The sequence below is a fragment of the Podarcis bocagei genome, assembly GCF_964188305.1.
Source record: "Podarcis bocagei genome assembly, chromosome: 6".
NCBI lineage: Eukaryota > Metazoa > Chordata > Lepidosauria > Squamata > Lacertidae > Podarcis > Podarcis bocagei.
In genome coordinates, this window is record NC_138130.1 from 79,469,529 (window position 1) to 79,490,703 (window position 21,175).

The following is a 21,175-nucleotide window of genomic DNA, read 5'->3' on the forward strand; positions in this document are numbered from 1 at the left end:
AAAGGAAAAAGGGAGTAAAGTGGATGGTTCTCAGAAACATCTTACAAATAAAAATAAAGCTTTTTAAGAGAGTGGGTATGTTACAATGAGTACTGACCATATTCCACAGCAGCTTTGAGCAATGCATCAGAATGGGTGGAGCCAAAGGCATTGCGAACAAACCGCCTCCGTCGACGCAGATCATCTTCCCAATAATCTAAGCGCCAGAAATCATGCAGTTGGCTAAGAAAATAATAACAAGAATAATAAAAGATTAGTGTCTACTACACTGGGATACAGAGAAGGAGCAGCAGCTCAATAAAACATTTCCTTAATTTTTTCAGTGAGTACAAGGAAAATGTTACAACATATATTATTAAAGTGCAGTATTTGAGTACTTCTTTACTTTCATTGAAGCATTTAAGGATTCAACTTTCTCAAACCCCTGTGCTTACTGCAAAAAAACATTAATCAGAGCAAGCCCATTAACAAATGCAGCATCAAATTACAAGTATTAATGACACAGCTTGCTTTCTTCTACAGTGTTTCTTTAAAAAAAAGATTGTAAATCATAGAATGGACCTAAGAGCAAATATTTTGCAATTTAATGATTATGGTCTCTTAGCAGACTAAACTTAAAAGTATAAAATATTGCCCACTTGATTTTTTGTGGAACTATGATTAAAATAATGTGCTGAAATATTCATTGAAATAATTCCCCATTGCCCCCAGCAACCTGAGAAAATTGCAATTTTATTCATTATTAATAACTCTGAATTAGAGCTGCAAAAAATTCCACCATGTGGTAATTGTCTAGGTAAATTATTATTCCAACACCAACAGAGTCCTTGGATGATTTTATAGCTCCCAGCTAAAACAAGTCATTAACAACCATGGCCATCATCATTTTACACTGCCTGTTTTGCATTCAGAACCAATATTAAAGTTTCACAGAATGATTCAGAAACCATTGTTAACCCATATCCTACCAAACGTGCAAATACATGCATTCATTTATATTAAATTTAGTTACTAAATATGGAAACAGTCAAGAATCTCAAAATTTGCAATATGGCACTGACAAAATGCTAACTATTATTATTTTATCTACAGGTTCCATGTCAATATGATGGGTGATCAGAACAAGATAGTGCTTAAACCTCTGTCTTACTACATCAGCAAACCAGGGGGGTGGGAAGGAAACAAAATTAGTATTTGGCATGTAAATTATAAATTTACTGATATAGTAGGGTATGAATGGCACTAGAATGTACCTTAATCTTGGCTCTTTTATGCCTTCACAAATGCAAGTCTTTACACAAAATAAATACAAATATGTAAAAGAGAGGGGCAGGAAGACTGGAGAGTCACCATGATGGTTCATGCAGAATAAGTTTCAGTATAAAAAAATTCCTTCCTGTAGCACCTTAAAGACCAACTAAGACCAACTAACTTAGTTGGTCTTTAAGGTGCTACAGGAAGGAATTTTTTTATTTTGACTATGGCAGACCAACACGGCTACCTATCTGTAAGTTTCAGTAGTTATCCATCTTTAAATCACACCTGCTTCTCTCAGAATTAGACTTTATAATGATAAAAAAAGTTGTGAAAGTGGGAATGTGGGATGGGGAGGCAGTTGCAAGGGATCTTTAGCATGGGAATGGATGGGTGCTTAACCCCTCCTGTGCCCATAGATTTGAGAGAGAGTGAGACAGAAAGACAGACAGATACCCTATAAGTAGGTTATACACTCAGTGGGCATAGAAGCCAGCCTCACATTCTCACACACCTTGCTCTCCCCACATATATAAACTTGAAAGTGAACTGGCACCCATGAACGCCACTGTAGGCTATGGGTAGGTTGGGATCACCTGATCTATCAACATCTATTTTTCCTACTGGACAGATTGCACAGGCAACTAGAAGTGGGGACAAAGTCCATGTAAATTGTGATATGTACAATGGAAGACAGCAAATTATTCCTATGGCTATTCCTGTGGGCCCCCTAAACAGGCAGCAAAAGTCTTACATGTGTCCAACTGACGTGCAACCATGCACAAGCACATTGCGGTGACCTGGAAGTGGCCAGAAAAGGAGACACAACAGGGGAGGGGGAATAACAGGGTAGAGTGGGCTTATGTGTGCTCCGCTGTTGTGGGTGGTGACCTGGAACACAACCCCCATGCAAATTGGGGATTGCCTGTGTAGACAAGATCCAGATCCAGCTTAACAGCTTTGTTATTAACACAGAGGATACCGGAGACACAACTCTTACTAAATTTTTAACTTTATACATATGCAATAAATTCCAAAACCTCTCCATCCTTCCTCTGCAGCGCTGTGTTCACCTTCTTTCGTGCACTGGTATGCACACTTACAGAACTGCATTTTAAAAAAGTGATAACCAATATAATTTGACCCCCAGTAGGGATGAAAATATTATTGCCATTGGCTGGTGCAAGTAAAGAATTAGCCAATGAAAGCTACAGTATCTATTTGCAAGAAGGTCACTTCAATATGAAAGACACTAAGAAATTGTTAATGAAATGCAAAGAGCAAGTCAAAATCTTTTCACAACTCTGCATGGTTTTTTTTAACCTGAAACAAGCCTAATAGTTTCCTTTTAAAGAGAACCAAATTAGTAATTTGAAACATGTCTTGGTCCTTCATTGCTTATTACATTAGTGTATATAGTTACCTGTAAGCAATCAGATCAAGAAACCTGTTGTTGGCAGAAACTTTACTGGTGTTGACATGCAAGTGGGAAAATGGGAAGTCCCACTAAGAAAACGCCTATTCCGATCATTTGCCTTGAGAAAATGAATTATGGCATCTCATTTTTCAGAAACTAACATTGGAAAAAGCTAAATCTGTTGCCAATAAAGACGTATTTAGATAGATATATAGAATTGGTATCTCACAAAGGAACTCTACCCGAAAGCAAGTAAGACATTTAACTGGACAACTGGTTCAGCTAAGTCAGTCTGAAAACAGGCAAAACACAGATGTTTTCAAGGAAGGTGCAAGAAACTTTGTAGTTGACATTTATGGAATAAATGTCACGCCAGAGATAGGCTGCACTTAACCTCCATCAGTTAGCAGTTGTCTTATGCACTGAAGCATGAGGGTTTAATATTTTTTCAGAAAAAATATCCAGTCTTATCAAGGCAAATCTAATTGATACAAAACTTTAATTCTTACCATTCTCTTTGTTTCAATGATATGCTGAGATAGACTCAACGGGTTAATTGCGTATATTGAAAATCTTAAATTTGATGCCTTCCTTTTATATTTATTTTCTTCATTCACACAAATCATTACATATGAGGACAGTTATTTTATATGCGACAGTAGCTGGATAATCTCAGGGTGCAGATTCTATGGGTCTGTAATAATGTTTTGTTCCCACTTAGAAATTTCAGCTTGTGTGTACTTATTGTGTAAAACATGACCCAAACAGTACTGGTGAAAGAATACCAATGAAGTCCACTCTTCAAACACTTTGCCCAACACTGTTTGCTTTCTCTTTACTGTTGCACAGCAAGCAGAAATGTCCATTTAGCGGCCTATATCACTATATAGCTGGGAGCATACTAATCCTATAGATATATTGTTTACATGGACATTTTCTATCATTTTTGTGCTTACAGTCGCCTATTGTCCAAGTGTCTACATCCAAAATGGTTGAAATGTTATATCGTATTTTGTAATACTTGTCAGAAAAGATAACCAGCTACTTATTCTGTCACTTGATCAGATCCTTCTGAAGTCCTTTATATTAGTATGATACACGAATTGCAATCCTCTGCACAGGTATATTGAGCCCAATGGGAATTACATCCAGTTATACATGTATAGGATCACAGCATATAATCACTCCAAAGTGTGGTACTTATGTGTATCCAAGCACCATTGCTTATTTGCAAAAATCTATTGTTAGACCACATTTGGCTAGCTATTCACCTGTAGTTGTTGCAGGAGAAGACCTTTATATTAGTTCTAGCTTCCTATAATGTAGTTTACCTCTACAGTTTAAAGAAGATAATGAAAAGCGGCTGTACTTTAAAACATATTTCTTCTCTGATGTTATTACAACTAAAATTAATATCCATATACCTTTGGTAAAAATCTGATATCATGATGGATGATTGATCAACCTTTACTTCAGTTAACACTTGTAAGTATGATCACATGGATTAAGGCACAGCACTTTCAAGAAACTATCAAAATCACACTGAAGTTAACAAAACACAGAGGTTAATTAGTTTCAGTAGAACTTGGATCAGGAAGCCATCAATTTTCTCCCATTCTATTTGAACGTATTCCAGCTATTTCAATCACTTTTCACACAAATCCATATTCCATAACACATGTGCGTGCTTCTGTTATATTGTTCTCACTAAATAAAGGCACACTTTCAAGAAATAACTAAGGATTAGTCTCTCACACACATACAAAAGCATACAGGGTAAAATATACTCTAAGATGAAGTGTTTGTTTAGGTTAGCTGGTTTAATTTTTTAGGAATACTGTTGCTTTATAACACACTGTGAGGAAAAGTGATGAGAAAAAGCCACAGACTAATGATACAGGGGAGAAGAGATGGGGGGTTATGTGAATTTGAGGACTAAGTTTTTTCTAAAACACAGAAGTTAATGAATTATAAAACGTTAAAATATTGTAGTGAAATTAGCATTCATTAAGTTAAATGCACACTCCTAGTGAGACAGAAAAGTATTTACTTTTCAGCAACTAAAGTATTGGTAAAAATAGCAAATGCCTTTGTGAGGTAATCTTTTTTAACAGTTTATCTTCAAAAGTAAAGTAACTACTGAAAGCTGTTAAAGTTACCTGGAGTGTAAACATTACGGAAATTTAAAGAGGCAGGACTGCTCAAACTGCCACTGTTCAAAAGATGAACACTGAACTTTGCCACCAAAAGGAGACCTGAACACAGATAAATCTTCTCTTAAGTTATGGGTGGGACATATTGGAAAGAAGAATATTACTAACAGATGTACAGAGAATTCATGGTGTTGAAGATATTTTGGTTGGTTGAGGATAGCCTTTTATAAGTACTGGAGATGGGTGTAGGTTTTGATGGCCTGTACCTAAATACAATTCCACTGAAACTTTACACATTTCTCCATCTCCATAAACATCACAAGAAGAATCCTCTTCAGAATTGTAATTCTACAGCCCTCACTATGAAATTTATCAGCTTCACATACTCCAGTGAAGATAGCAAAAGAGATGGCAGTGGAAGGAAACAAATGTTTTCTTTAATAGTTTCAAAATGTTAAAATGCATTTGGGTTGTATCCAACTGTGCTCCTTCACTGATGGAGGGCACTTTGACCCAGTAAAGGATTCTGCCAACAGAAGGCAAGATGTGATCTTTGCCAATTCCCCATGTCCTTCTCCCAATTTACTCTAGCAAGTTGAGGTACCCTTTGGAGCAGAGTAGAAAGTGGTGTGGGGAAAACTGAATGGGTGGATTAAATAATCTTCTGTCAGATATGTGACAACATTGGATGCAACTATTTGTCCATTCTTTTTTCTAAATAGATGATACACTTAAAAGCTAATTATGCTGCAAATGGAACTTCTTTAAAATTACAAAGTCAAAATATGGGTGGGTAACTTTTGCACATTACTGGACAACAGACTAAAGTTGTAAAGTGTAAAAATATGACACCAAAATCGTAAGAAGTGTATTAGCAGCATGCATATATTGACCATATAGGCCAATTCAAAAAGCAAATACAATCTCTTTACATAAAATTAAGATCAAGGTATACAATTTGACTCATTATTACATACACCACTTAACTTTTCATGTATTGGTTTTCAACCTAGCAATTCAACTTGTTGATCAAGTTCCTTAAACTCAGTGTGCTATTTAAGGTACATTGTACTTATATGAAAATATCTGCCACTGTATGCAACTTTTAATGCTCATTATTTATATGAAGATTTAAGAGAAACTCTGCTCAGGGTCAAATGGCTGCATTCTGAATCAAGAAACTTTGAACCTTTGATTTTTCTATTCATTTCCCTATGTCATCGGTAGAGATATAGAGAGCTAATTCTTTCGCATAGAGAGCAATGAAATTGATTAAGCTACTGCACACAGTACAAAATCCATTGCTGTGTTTTGCTGCACTGTCCTATAATAAAGAGATTCTCTATAATTTAGTTTGTACAAAACAACCCAATGTGACACAGCCAATTTATAATTGCCACCCAATAGATTTTTTTAAGGGAAGCTTTCACCTACATTGAGCTCAAGATCCGTTGTATTTGTAAACCTCCACAATGTTATTTGGGGTTTTTTTTTAAAAAAAATTAAGAATAGATATTTGTTCCACATTGAGCTTCACCACTTGCTAAGACAATTTGTCCAGATTTGATACAGGATATTTCTTACTAATGGCCAGGATGAATTGCTGGCTTCTAAGCCAACTGATTAAGATCATAGAATCATAGAATCATAGAATCATAGAGTTGGAAGAGACCACAAGGGCCATCGAGTCCAACCCCCTGCCAAGCAGGAAACACCATCAGAGCACTCCTGACATATGGTTGTCAAGCCTCTGCTTAAAGACCTCCAAAGAAGGAGACTCCACCACACTCCTTGGCAGCAAATTCCACTGTCGAACAGCTCTTACTGTCAGGAAGTTCTTCCTAATGTTTAGGTGGAATCTTCTTTCTTGTAGTTTGGATCCATTGCTCCGTGTCCGCTTCTCTGGAGCAGCAGAAAACAACCTTTCTCCCTCCTCTATGTGACATCCTTTTATATATTTGAACATGGCTATCATATCACCCCTTAACCTCCTCTTCTCCAGGCTAAACATGCCCAGCTCCCTTAGCCGTTCCTCATAAGGCATCGTTTCCAGGCCTTTGACCATTTTGGTTGCCCTCCTCTGGACACGTTCCAGTTTGTCAGTGTCCTTCTTGAACTGTGGTGCCCAAAACTGGACACAGTACTCCAGGTGTGGTCTGACCAGAGCAGAATACAGTGGCACTATTACTTCCCTTGATCTAGATGCTATACTCCTATTGATGCAGCCCAGAATTGCATTGGCTTTTTTAGCTGCCGCGTCACACTGTTGGCTCATGTCAAGTTTGTGGTCAACCAAGACTCCTAGATCCTTTTCACATGTACTGCTCTCAAGCCAGGTGTCACCCATCTTGTATTTGTGCCTCTCATTTTTTTTGCCCAAGTGCAATACTTTACATTTCTCCCTGTTAAAATTCATCTTGTTTGTTTTGGCCCAGTTCTCTAATCTGTCAAGGTCGTTTTGAAGTGTGATCCTGTCCTCTGGGGTGTTAGCCACCCCTCCCAGTTTGGTGTCATCTGCAAATTTGATCAGGATGCCCTTGAGTCCATCATCCAAGTCGTTGATAAAGATGTTAAATAAGACCGGGCCCAAGACAGAACCCTGTGGCACCCCACTAGTCACTCTTCTCCAGGATGAAGAGGAACCATTGATGAGCACCCTTTGGGTTCGGTCAGTCAGCCAGTTACAAATCCACTGAGTGGTAGCAGAGTCAAGACCGCATTTTACCAGCTTCTTTACAAGAATATCATGGGGCACCTTGTCAAATGCCTTACTGAAATCAAGGTAGGCTATATCCACTGAGTTCCCTTCATCTACCAGGCTTGTAATTCTGTCAAAAAATGAGATCAGGTTAGTCTGACATGACTTATTTTTCAGAAATCCATGCTGACTATTGGTGATCACAGCATTCCTTTCTAGGTGCTCACAGACTGTTTGCTTAATGATCTGCTCCAGAATCTTCCCTGCTATTGATGTCAGACTGACTGGGCGGTAATTATTTGGGTCCTCTCTTTTCCCCTTTTTGAAAATAGGGACAACATTTGCCCTCCTCCAGTCTGCCGGGACTTCGCCTGTTCTCCAGGAATTCTCAAAGATGACTGCCAGTGGTTCTGAGATCACATCTGCCAGTTCTTTTAATACTCTTGGATGCAGTTCATCTGGCCCTGGAGACTTGAATACATCTAAACTAGCCAAATATTCTTGTACTGTCTCCTTAGTTATTCTGGGCTGTGTTTCCTTTGCTGAATCATTTGCTCCAAATTCTTCAGGTCGGGCATTGTTTTCTTTATCGGAGAAGACTGAGGCAAAGAAGGCATTGAGGAGTTCAGCCCTTTCTGTGTCCCCTGTTTGCATTTCACCATCTTCTCCTCTGAGTGACCCCACTGTTTCTTTGTTCTTCCTTTTGCTACGAACATACCCATAAAAGCCTTTTTTGTTGCTTTTAACCTCTCTAGCAAGCCTGAGTTCATTCTGTGCTTTAGCTTTTCTGACTTTGTGTCTACACGTGCTGGCTATTTGTTTGAATTCCTCTTTGGTGGTTTCCCCCCTTTTCCATTTTTTGTACACATCCTTTTTTAATCTTAATTCAGTTAAAAGTTCTTTAGATAGCCACCCTGGCTTCTTTAGGCACCTTCCATGTTTCCGTCTCATTGGTATTGCCTGACGTTGTGCTTTTACTATCTCCCTCTTAACAAACTCCCAGCCATCATGAACTCCCTTTCCTTTTAGTATTGCTGTCCATGGGATCTCACCCAGCACTTCCCTAAGTTTTATGAAGTCGGCTTTCTTAAAGTCAAGAAATTGAGTCCTAGTATGCTTGGCTGCTCCTTTCCGCTGTATAGTAAACTTCAGAAGAGCATGATCACTCGCGCCTAATGATCCTTCCACTTCTACCCCACTAACCAGGTCATCAACATTGGTTAGGACCAGATCTAAAATGGCTGTTCCTCTTGTTGCTTCTCCCACTTTCTGGACAATGAAGTTGTCTGCAAGGCCAGTGAGGAATCTGTTTGACCTTATGCTCTTGGCTGAGTTTGACGCCCAACAAATATCCGGGTAATTGAAGTCCCCCATTACTACTATCTCCCTTCCTTTTGCATGCTTGGCCATCTGTTCCAGGAAGGCATCATCTATGTCCTCCGTTTGGCTTGGGGATCTATAGTAAACTCCCACAATGAGGTCTCTGTTATTCTTCTCTCCCTTAATTTTGACCCAAATGCTCTCACATTGGCTTTGAGGTTCTAAATCTTGGATCTCTTCACAGGTATACACATCCCTGACATATAACGCCACTCCTCCTCCTTTCTTGTCTGGTCTGTTTCTCTGAAATAGATTGTATCCCCCCATTATTACATTCCAATCGTGGGACTTATCCCACCAGGTTTCAGTGATGCCTATTATGTCATATTTAGTTTGCTGTACCAAGAGCTCAAGCTCATCTTGTTTATTTCCCATGCTTTGCGCATTAGTGTACAGACATTGAAGTCCATTAATCATTCCCCCGTGTCTCTTATTTAAGGATTTTTTCCTCCCACCACTAGGTCCGCGTGCTGTTTGCTCCATTTGGTCTATGACATTTGGATGATCATCTTCATTAATTGATAGACTCCTACCTTCAGGAGCACTGTCTCCCTCCCCCACATTAGTCAGTTTAAAGCCCTCCTGATGAGGTTTCTGAGATTTTTGGCAAAAACATTCCTCCCAACCGTTGTGAGGTGCAGCCCATCACTTGCCAGAAGTCCATCTTCAAGAAACTGCAGTCCGTGATCTAAGAATCCAAACCGTTCCTGTTTACACCATTTGCGAAGCCAGCTGTTCACTTCCACTATTTTCCCCTCTCTCCCTGGGCCACGTCGTTCAACTGGGAGGACAGACGAGATGACAATTTGTGCATTTAGTTGCTTCAATTTCCTGCCGAGAGCCTCGTAGTCTCTTTTGATCTTCTGGAGGCTATTGCTTGCAGTGTCATTGGTTCCCACATGAACCAAGAGGAAGGGGTATTTGTCAGTGGGTTTTATGATTCCTTGCAGTCGTTCAGTTACATCTTGGATCTTAGCCCCGGGGAGACAGCACACTTCCCGAGACATCTTGTCAGGCCCACAGATCACTGCTTCTGTTCCCCTCAGTAGGGAATCCCCTATCACCACTACACGCCTCCTCTTAGGTTTGGTCGGGGTTCTTCCGTGAGCTGTCCGTTCCAAGGTCGCCTGCACATTCCCTGAGGACTGACTTTGCTGCTCGTCTTCATATACCTGATCGACTGTAATGAGGGAGAGATCCTCAAATGGAGTCTGCTCTTCGTCTTCCATGCTAGGGGAGAGGACCTCAAAGCGATTGTGTATTTCTAAACAATCAGAGTGAACCCTGGGCCTCCTACTTCTTTGAGTCACGTTTCTCCATATATCTGGCTCCTGTGTTGATGAACTAGCCTCCTTCTCAGGGGAGTCCCCTGTCTCCTCCTTGGTGGGGACGGTGTGCTCTGTTGCTTCCAAGAAGAGCTCCAGCTCTCTAATTCTTTGGAGCGTAGCTACACGTTCCTCCAGTTGCTGGACTTTGTCTTTTAAAAGGGCAATCAACATGCAATTGCTGCAGGTGAAGCTGCCTGCAACCTTTGGCAAGATGGCAAACATTGCGCAGGAATCGCAGGCGACTGCAGCTGTTCCCCCCCCTTCCATCTTGAGATCGTGTTGTTGGGGGTGGCTACAGAGGTCCTCCATCATAAAAAGCTTGAAGACAGGACAAATAACTTCGCCCACAAAAAAAACCTAGGTCTCCCCCAACAAACGTTTGAGACTAGCTCCCCTAAATCTAAAAGATGGATATAACTGCGCGCGCCGCTAGGCGCGCGCCGCTGCCCTACAAACTCTGATAAGCTCCTCCCACAGCTAATCCCCTGCCTCAACAGAAACCCTGCCCCCTCTGACCTTTACACAGGGAAAACAGCTAATCAGCCACAAGAAACACACACACACAAGAAAACCCTTTTTGCTCCTTCTTCAACTGCTGCCCTACAAACTCTGATAAGCTCCTCCCACAGCTAATCCCCTGCCTCAACAGAAACCCTGCCCCCTCTGACCTTTACACAGGGAAAACAGCTAATCAGCCACAAGAAACACACACACACAAGAAAACCCTTTTTGCTCCTTCTTCAACTGCTGCCCTACAAACTCTGATAAGCTCCTCCCACAGCTAATCCCCTGCCTCAACAGAAACCCTGCCCCCTCTGACCTTTACACAGGGAAAACAGCTAATCAGCCACAAGAAACACACACACACAAGAAAACCCTTTTTGCTCCTTCTTCAACTGCTGCCCTACAAACTCTGATAAGCTCCTCCCACAGCTAATCCCCTGCCTCAACAGAAACCCTGCCCCCTCTGACCTTTACACAGGGAAAACAGCTAATCAGCCACAAGAAACACACACACACAAGAAAACCCTTTTTGCTCCTTCTTCAACTGCTGCCCTACAAACTCTGATAAGCTCCTCCCACAGCTAATCCCCTGCCTCAACAGAAACCCTGCCCCCTCTGACCTTTACACAGGGAAAACAGCTAATCAGCCACAAGAAACACACACACACAAGAAAACCCTTTTTGCTCCTTCTTCAACTGCTGCCCTACCAAGATATCAAAAAGAAGTTTAACAAGAGAAAAATACAAGTAGAGTCTCACAATAAAATGTTGCATTTTAACCCTGGCCCCTAACTGATGTTGTGCAGCCTTAAGCTAGAAGCTTGTAGTGCTGTTTGAGGCTCACAGAGGAGCCCTTCCTTCTTCTCTACCATTCAACTGCTATGCTATACAATGCAAATGTCTTAGGATTATACTGACCCTTTCAACCTTTAATGGTCCAACTGGCTTCATAGACTTAATTGTTAGATTCACACAGTCTGCCCAACTTCTTCTTCCTTTTTTGACCCTTTCCCCCAGACTAGAAATGAGAGCTGCTTTTACTAAAATGAATAAATCCAGGATCTGAGGACTGTACTGTTATGTTTTGGCAACATTTTCCCCACCCCACCCCGCAAAAAGGTTGAAGGCAGCAAAAGGAAATTTTGAATTTATTTCAATTGATAAGTTTGTGTGTACATGCACGCACACACGTGTGCGCACACACACACATTCCCAGATAAAAAGGCTCACTACTATGGGGAAACAATGCCTTGTTTTTTCTTAGCACTGTTCACTTGATAATTAGGGACCAAGTTTACTATTAGAGGGAATGATGCAAATTAAGTGATTTTCTTTCTTACAATTCTTACAAGAGATCCTGACTTTTAGGATACAGGTCCTTCAGAGGCAGCTTAAAAGAAATACATTGCAAAACAACAGCAAAGAAACAATATCAACATATAAAAGTAATCAGGGCAGCTGATGGTAGATGAGCCCTGCAGGGATTGTCTAGCCCAGGCATAGGCAAACTCGGCCCTCCAGATGTTTTGGGACTACAACTCCCATCATCCCTAACCAATGGTTCTGTTAGCTAGGGTTGATGGGAGTTGTAGTCCCAAAACATCTGGAGGGCCGAGTTTGCCTATGCCTGGTCTAGCCAGTGCAGACTCTGAAGTGCTGCTTGCTTCTCTTGGGATCCTTCCCACAGGACAGTGGATGGCCGATCAACTGCTGTTATGTGCTTGTGTCTGGTTACCCTTGAAGATGATATGGAAACGGCAGGCAGTGGACCTGAATGCTACAGCTTGCCTTCTTATTACGTCCGGAAGGCAGTAACACAACCAACCTGTACTAAATGAGACAATTTCACTGGCTGGTTTGGGGTTTCCAGGCCCATTTCAAGGTGCTGTTTTTGATAGTCTGGGATGTAAGCATCTGGGAAAGCAACTCCTCCTGTATGAACACTTTCCCTTCCTGCCTCTTGTCAAATTCAAATTTACAGGTAGAGATTGTGACTTAATATTTGTATGGCTATTGTTGCATTCATTGCATTTTAAGTGTCTTTGATCATTTTAAGCTATCACAAAGCATAGGAATTAGATTTCAAGCTATCAGAAAGCATAGGAGAAAAAGGGATGGTGATTTAAATGAAAATAAATGTTAAAACGCTCATATGTGGAAATACAAATAATAATAAATATGCTACCAGAAATTACATCTTATTAGTACTCTATACACTAGGTTGTTATTTGTGTCCCTTTAAAGCTACACTTAGCGTACTATCAGTATTTCAGTAGACATTTTGTATTACGCCATTCACAATGGACTGGAAGTACGTTAATATGCTCTTTGAGTAACGGCTAGCTATTTAAAACACTAGCTATTTAAAAATATACCTGACAATAGTTTTAGAACATTTTAGGACAACTGTGAAGGGTTTGAAGAAAGGTTAGTTTCACTGAATCTAAAACGCTTTTAAATGGGAATTTGTTTTTCAAAATACTTTCGTAAATTTCCCTTCAACACATCTGGGAATACTAAGTTAAATGTACTTGTTTCTGCCTTGAAGTTGTATTTGACCCACTTTGTTTGTTTTTGCCTTATAATTATGTTTACTTATTTTACTACAGTTCAAAGGTTTAATTCCTCAGAACTTAAATCCACTATTTTTGACAAGTCTGCGGATCCAGTGGATACATAATTTTCAAACGGTTGTAACATGAAGATTTTTTTGCTAAGCTGTAATCATTAAAAGTGTTGCATTTTCTCTGTTGTGACCCTAGTTCACTGCTTGCTCGCTCCTTTGGCCACAGCTGGCCTCTTGCTGTTCACAGCTGAAAAGTGAAATCAATGCTTGGTCTAACAAAATGCAGATGAAAGCCATTCTGATCACATATAGTCATTTCCCGTAATCTTATCAGCCTTCAGTTACTTAAATGTCTCTGGAAATGATTGTTTGTTCATCTGAATACAATACCAGTTTTTGTGTTAAGGAAAACAATACTTTCATAAAGCGCAACAGTGGTATGTGCAGCTCACTTTGATTGAGTTTTCTAATATCGCTCTTCTTTTCAAAGGAATCTTTACATTCTAACTAAATTACAAAGGTTGCAATCTAAATTCCATAGATTTTATACCCAGTTAGATGCTAGTGTCCTTATCCATTTAATTCTTCCTACTTTGTAGAAAGGTTGAAAAGGAAAAACAAACAAACTATTAATATGTCAATCCACATTTTCATTGATCTCAACCACTTATTTTTATCTGAGCAAGCTAAATTGAAAAAGCTATGTTGTATCTATAGGTAGTGTTATATTGTAGCTTAATGCTCCAAAGGTCAGAGAACAACAAAGTGTTTGATGGAAAACAGTCTTTCTTCCTATTTTAAATGGTTCCTGCTTTGATTATAGGCATTTATTATAATTATGAAGAGATTAGTCTGTTATAGAATCCTAGTAATGGAACCATTTAAAAGGAATATAATAGCAGTTTATTGGATTTTGTAAAGGAAAAGAGAACAGATAAAGTGGTTCTCTTTACAAATTGATCAGCTGCTTCTAAATATGCGCTTCTTATTTTGTTTTCTTTCAACTAATGTTGTTTTGTTCTATAACTTAACAATTAAATTGAAATGAAGTTATATGGGTTTATGGTTTAAAATCAGCACAAGTTTATTGTAACTTCAAATACCTACAGCACAATACCTTCTGAAGGAAAAAGCAATTTTGCCTTATATGGGCTTTAAAGGAAGGCAGGAACTAATAGATAAAATATTGATAGATAAAATAACAGTGAAAAGAAGAGGAGGCACACTTCAGAAATAAACTTTCATTCATGCAGGCATTTCATTCACATGAGCAGAATCTTTATTTTCTACACTCTCCTTAGGTTGTTTCAATCCATATTGTATGCAATGCTTTGAGAACGTCCATAATGTTTGTTGCACCAAAAATAACAAATATTACTTGTGAAATGAGTCCACCCACAGAGAGGGACAATGTGGCCACACTGCTGGTCCCATCCCGATGCCTATCCACTTCCCATGTGTTAGGTGTAGACATCTGAGTAGCAGAACTAACAACACTGCACCACCACTTGAACAAATGCCACTGCCACCAGTCCTCACAAAACCTTTGTTAACTCTAGCAGAAATTAGTTTAGTTGTTTTATGTAGGAGTGGAACTGATTTTTTTGGTGTGAGGCAGCACAGTTGAAATGTAACATAACCTCCTTGCTCCAAACCACAAAATTCCACATAGTTTAATGTGTACATGAAATTACATTTTAAAATTCAATATATGAACTTGATGGGCTCCTTACAACACTGTGTCAAACAGCCTAACATCAAGAATATGGAGAATTTGCCAATGGCAACCAACGGCCTACATAAAATGGTGATTTATGAAAATGACTAAATCTGCTAAATTTAGACAGACTATAAGCAGCAAGACATAGGGTCACAGTATAGTCTATAAATATCTTAGCAACAATATAAATGAACTGAATTATTCAGTCAGCTAATCACCAGGGAAAGAACTATATAGCCTCAAGCTAAGTTAGACATTAGGAAGAATTAACTGTGGGGCCAATTGGCAGTAGAATAGATCCTGCCCCTGGTATGTAATCTGGACTTGTATGTGAGCAGAGTCATTGACCTAGAATTAGACACTAAAATTGGCTTTTGGAAACAAATCCAAGGCAATAATAAGCCTATTCTTCAGTATGCTTAATGAGACAGTAGTAGTAGTTGTAACACAGTAAGTAGTCCTGTAAAATATAAGGCATGGAACCAGAGTCATTAGTTTTCAAAATGCAACATGTATTATAGCATTGTTTGCATCAAAATACTGTGGCTGTAAATTGACATTGTGGTTTACATTTTTATATTTATTTAGATTTTAGTCCATCCTATCCTCATTGACTCTGGGACTACTGAATAAAATGACTGTTACAGTATTATTTCTGCACTGATGAAATCATGATACAATACTGCACATTCAAATTGTTCTCTGAATCCAATCACTGAAGTCAAAAGATGGCCTTAAGGGAAAGGTCCTTTTCTGGTCAAGATAAACTGACAAGAGCTAGGGGAGAAACACAGTTACAGACTCAAAATAAAGCAATTTGCTTCAAATAATAATAATATTTACTCCAAAACGTACTGGAGAAGACTTTGTTCTATTAAGAAAATGATTAGTTCAGTAAATCATGGCCTGCAACGTAAGATTGTGGTAGCCCCTTGATAAGGGGAAAGGGGGTTAGGAGAAGAGTTTGAGTGGTTCATTTCACCACAAAGTAATTATACTGAGCCACAAAGTTACCATTTATCATGGCTGAAAGATGACACTCACTGTTAACCAAGGGAAACTGCAACTGAAATGCTTCCATCCAGATCAATACACACCACATTTTTCTCCAGCAAGAAGTAATTATCCAGCAGAAAACTTCACAATCAATACCCTTTCCTAAGTTAACTTATGGTCTCGACTAGAGGCATAAAGGTATAGTACTGTCAAATGTCATCAAGGACTATACCATTACACTCAGAAGAAGTCTGTATTCCTTATAGTCAAAGGGTTTATAGCCTACTTTAGACCATATAACATACTGAGGTACATTCTAAGACGACGCTTGCCATCTGCTCTGTTATAAAAATGGGAAAGGAGAAAAAACACGCATGCAATCTTACAAACTAACACCTTATTGCACAGTTGTAATTGGCAGTTAGAACAGTTGTTATCTTAACACCAGAGCAAGAAATCAATCATTTAATGCAAAATATCAAGGCTCCCCCTTTAGGAAGCAAATGATTCCTGAAATCTTAAGATTGATCCCCATTGCTTGAAATAGAGTCAAAGACAGATCCATCTGAAATATCACAGATGATTTTTTTTTTAATCTCAAAATATTTATTCTCCAAGCTCATGAGCAAACACAAAGGAGGAAATAATATTAGGTTTCAAGAACTCTGAAAAAATACAAACAATACCATCTAAATGTCTCCTCTTCTTTTTACAACTGGCTATGGAAGGTAAGCTTAGCCTTATAAACCTATCTAATATATAAGGGAAGGTTAAAGGGCATTAAAAAAATCACTACTTCACTGAAAAAAATTTGACATCCAATTTTCAAGCTGATTTATCAGTAGAAAGCTAAAATTGATAGTTTGCCACTAGTAGGTAGCTGGCTGTCTAAGAAAGCTGTTACAAAGCCTTTAGTTTTGATTTAGCCACATAGATCAATACAAACCTATACTGTTTCAATTTTACAAATATTGATTTTCTGATATAACCTCAGTAAAAGAACATATATCATCAGCTTTACTGAAAATAATCTTGAAATTTATTTCATAAACTTTGTTTCATCAACAAAAGGTACTGAAAGGTCTAGTGAAATACAGTTTAGATGACAGTGAAAATAATCGCTGCCAAAAGAGTTCTCAACAGATAGATCTGGTTCATTTTAAATTTTGAATACAGATACTGATGTTTTCCTCAGGATTCATAAAGATCTAATAGACTTGTTTCATTATAAAATAAAGGCTTCTCAGCTTTAGCATAGTGCCAAAAGACTGAAGATGTAAACTAAATTCTTATTAACTACCATAAAAATGTAACATTTTGTCTATTCGCATTTCCCTGTCAATATGAAGATGAAAAGTGCTCCCTACAAGTGAGAATCTCTAAAACACTGCAGTTGCAAGAGATCTATCATAAGGCAAAGGGTGATATTTCTCTCTATTCCCCCTAACCACATCCATATTGTTTCCCACCACTCCAACTTGGGAGATTTGTACACAGAAGATAGAATATGAACAATATAATGCACCACAACTGCAATGCCCATCACTGAAGTTAGCAACTTAGTACTGAAGTTAGCTATATTTTGGAAAGTTGTTTGTTTGCCTGTCCGCTATGCATTTGGAAATCTCTTAAGAAACTGTAATCAAATTTGCATGGCGGTTCCTGAGATCAAGGAGCAGGTTTTTGTCTATGTTGTATACAACAGGATGCCATTCTGAATCAAGATGGCAGGCAGAACCTTTCAAAACTGCAGTGATTTTAACCACTGAATTAAAAAATTCCCGAGCAACACCAGGTGCAAGGCAGCCAGTATTTAACACATTATAGAATTCTAAATCATTCTGATTAGAAATACATTATAAGTGTTCTTCTACATAGTATCAATATATGGGCCATCCTTCAAAATGATATGGTTCACTCTCTGAAAAAGGACAAAAAGCAGACAACTGCATCATCCTACTTCCCAACACAGACAGTGATTTCTTTCCAAAGAAGAAACACACAGCCAGGTCCTATGCACCCAGCAAAATAATATTCATCTCCCTTCTTCCACAACACTGCATCCTGGGGTTTCTGCCTTTTCAGCTATTGTTATGCTTTCATAGCCATGCCTACCATATCCCACCAATTAGGAACCCCAGCTCACCACTGTCTTTCTTCAGAATCTCAGGGTCAATAAAATAAACTGGCAATTGCATTTCGTGTGCCTTTAAATAAAATAAAAGAAATAGCAGGTGCACAATCATAATCATGACTGAGGCAGATAGGAAGGCAGTTGATCCCTGTGATTCCTATGCCTCAATCCCAATTATACCCCCAAATTCAGTTTTGTTTTTTCTCTTGGAGGAAAAGCTGCAATTAAAACTGGCTGCCTCTTTCTAGGAGTGTGAGAAGCGTGATCTTCACTGGGACCATTGTGCAGGTGGAGGGAGGATTAACTCCTATTCCTATGTGTCACTGTCTCAGTTGTGATCAGATTCTGCACCATACCTGTTAGTGTCTTATAAAAAGCAAGAAATTAGTGTTAAATTAGTGTGCCATGCTCTGTGTTTGGCTGTCCGTGCACTTGGTTCAGAAGCCATGGCTAGCACAGAATGCTGCAGCTAGAATATTGAGTGGTACATCCAATGCTCTTTTCTGGGGGGACGCAGGGGTACACATACCCCTAAACATTTTGTGAATCTTGTACTTTTGTCGATTTACTGTGTTTATTTTTCCTGATTGGAACTATAAAAGGGTGATTTTCTTGAGTCAAAATGAGAGTACAGTGGTACCTCGGGTTAAGTACTTAATTCGTTCCGGAGGTCCATACTTAACCTGAAACTGTTCTTAACCTGAAGCACCACTTTAGCTAATGGGGCCTCCTGCTGCCGCCGCACCTCCGGAACACAATTTCTGTTCTTATCCTGAAGCAAAGTTCTTAACCTGAAGCACTATTTCTGGGTTAGCGGAGTCTGTAACCTGAAGTGTATGTAACCTGAAGCGTATGTAACCTGAGGTAGCACTGTACCCCTAAACATTTTTTTTAAGAAAAAAATCACTGGATACATCTACACACACACATATTACACTGGTGCTGAAGGATGTGCACTAGCTGTCTATTGGTTACCGAGCCAAGCTCACAGTTTCATTATTGACATATAATGTGCTGAACAATATGGGTACAGGATAACTAGCAGACCACCTCTACTACTATAGGCCAAATCAACCTTTAGAATAATCAGAGGAGACTGCAGCCAACAAATTGCCATTGGAAGCCTCTCAAAACTGGCCCTTTCTGTTATAGCACCAACTCTTGGGAGGTTCAGGCAACTTCATCTGTTGGGTGTGTAAAATATCTCTTAAAACTCAGTTATTTACCCAGGCTTCTCTAGATGTCAAAATGTGCTAACCTAATCAGCTGCTGACTTGCTGTTTTAAATGCATTTTTTAATATTTTAGTCTGGTTCCATGTGAACTATGGATGTCTGGGAAATGTTACCCTAAAGCAGCGGTTCTCAACCTGTGGGTCCCCAGATGTTGTTGCACTACAACTCCCATCATCCCTGAGCTCTGGCCTTGCTAGCTAGGGGTGATGGGAGTTGTAGTTCAACAACATCTAGGGACCCACAGGTTGAGAAAGGCTGCCCTAGAGCATCATCTATGGCTACGTAACTTCAACTCATGGCCAAATGGCATAAAATGTACAGAGACACAGCACATATAGAAATCAAATTTTCATGTACAAATCACATTTTCCACAAATCAATAGATATAAAGGTATAAATAGCTATAAATAAGCTGTGATTTCTGCATCTGAGGGGGTTGGACTAGATATCCCTTGGGTTCACCTTCTAACTCTACAATTCTATGACAGAGTGGAAGAAAATGGTTTATTAGCCAGCAGGCTGTTCTTATGTTCTGATGTCAAAGAAAGAGCATGGTGTTTCTTCTCCACTCCCTGCCAGAAAGGGTGCTCAGCTCCAACTGACAAGTTTCCCTGAGGCTGCAGAAACAAGGAGAAAGGACACTTTGGCCCCATCCATCGGACCAAGGAACAAGAGCCACCAACTGTGACTGAAGCAAGAACATCAACAAGAAAAGGTCACCCTGGCCCAAACTGGCAATTCTTTGCAGTTCAACATTCTACCTTTGCCCTCCATCCCCTTCAATTGTGTGTATTGTAATTTTCATTTGTAAGCTTGCTGGCAGGGCCTGTGTCTCTTCTTGTATTAACCGCTTTGGGAGACAATAATGGTCTGAAAAGTGGGATAAAAGTGTTGTGGGCCTCCACCTGTCCCAAGAGACAATGAAGTGCGCCTCCAGGGGTGAAGTCAAAAAATATAGTTGATAATTATTATATAAAAGGCTGTTGGCCATCCTTCGTTGGGAAATATAAGAAAATGTGTCATCACTATGTGTTTCAGTGATAATGGTTTCATGTGGCTGCATATTTCCAGAGCCCATGATGTGCACTGTTATGTAAGATTAGAATGAGAAGACACTTGACTTTCCAAATAAGAATAATTTAGCAGTGGCCACTGTATGTGCTTATGGGGCATGTTCCTTTGATTATAAGATCCTAAATCAACTGATACGGAGTTAAGTTTATTCTGGAGATGTTAATAAGACTCCTTTGCTCCAGGTACCAGCCAACCTAACATCACAACAAAAAGGAAAGCCACTTCCTCACAGAAAGCATGACGGTGATGATTTTAAGAAGCAACTATAGCAAATGTATCAAGCAACAAAAATCAGACAGCAGATTTATATTGCTTAAGGGCTTAATATTTTACAGCAGCAGCATTAATGGAAAAGTTAATGTAGCATTAAAAACAGTGTACAGCTCAGCTGCTGCCACATAGCACTTAGGTCATGGAAATAATGCATCATTTGGGGGGGGGGTTAAATTCTTTTTTGCCTATTGCTTTTCTTAAAGAGTTTAACAACTTTTCTACATTATGTAGTTTCCAAAAAAGATTACCCAAAAGCACACATTACTGACAGGAAGCTCTTCTATTAAATATCCAGAAATAAAATTCCACGTGCAAAACATGTAAACTATTGCAAAATTTTAAACTGCTCTGTGATCCTCAGATGAAGGGCTGTATAGAAATTTAATAAAGAATACTCCTAATAAAATATTATTTAATTCATGTAAATGTTCAATGAATTTCTAC

The 21,175-nt window shown here is 39.1% G+C and overlaps 1 protein-coding gene across 3 annotated transcripts in view; it reads right to left on the minus strand.

Annotated features, from left to right (window-relative positions):
- NBEA (neurobeachin) overlaps positions 1 to 21,175 on the minus strand; it is a 366,730-nt gene that overhangs the window by 189,905 nt on the left and 155,650 nt on the right. For all 3 annotated transcript variants that reach the window (XM_081197851.1, XM_081197850.1, XM_081197849.1), the window contains one exon: positions 98 to 222. In XM_081197851.1, coding sequence (XP_081053977.1) covers positions 98 to 222 — 125 coding nt within the window. The remainder of the gene's footprint in view (positions 1 to 97; positions 223 to 21,175) is intronic.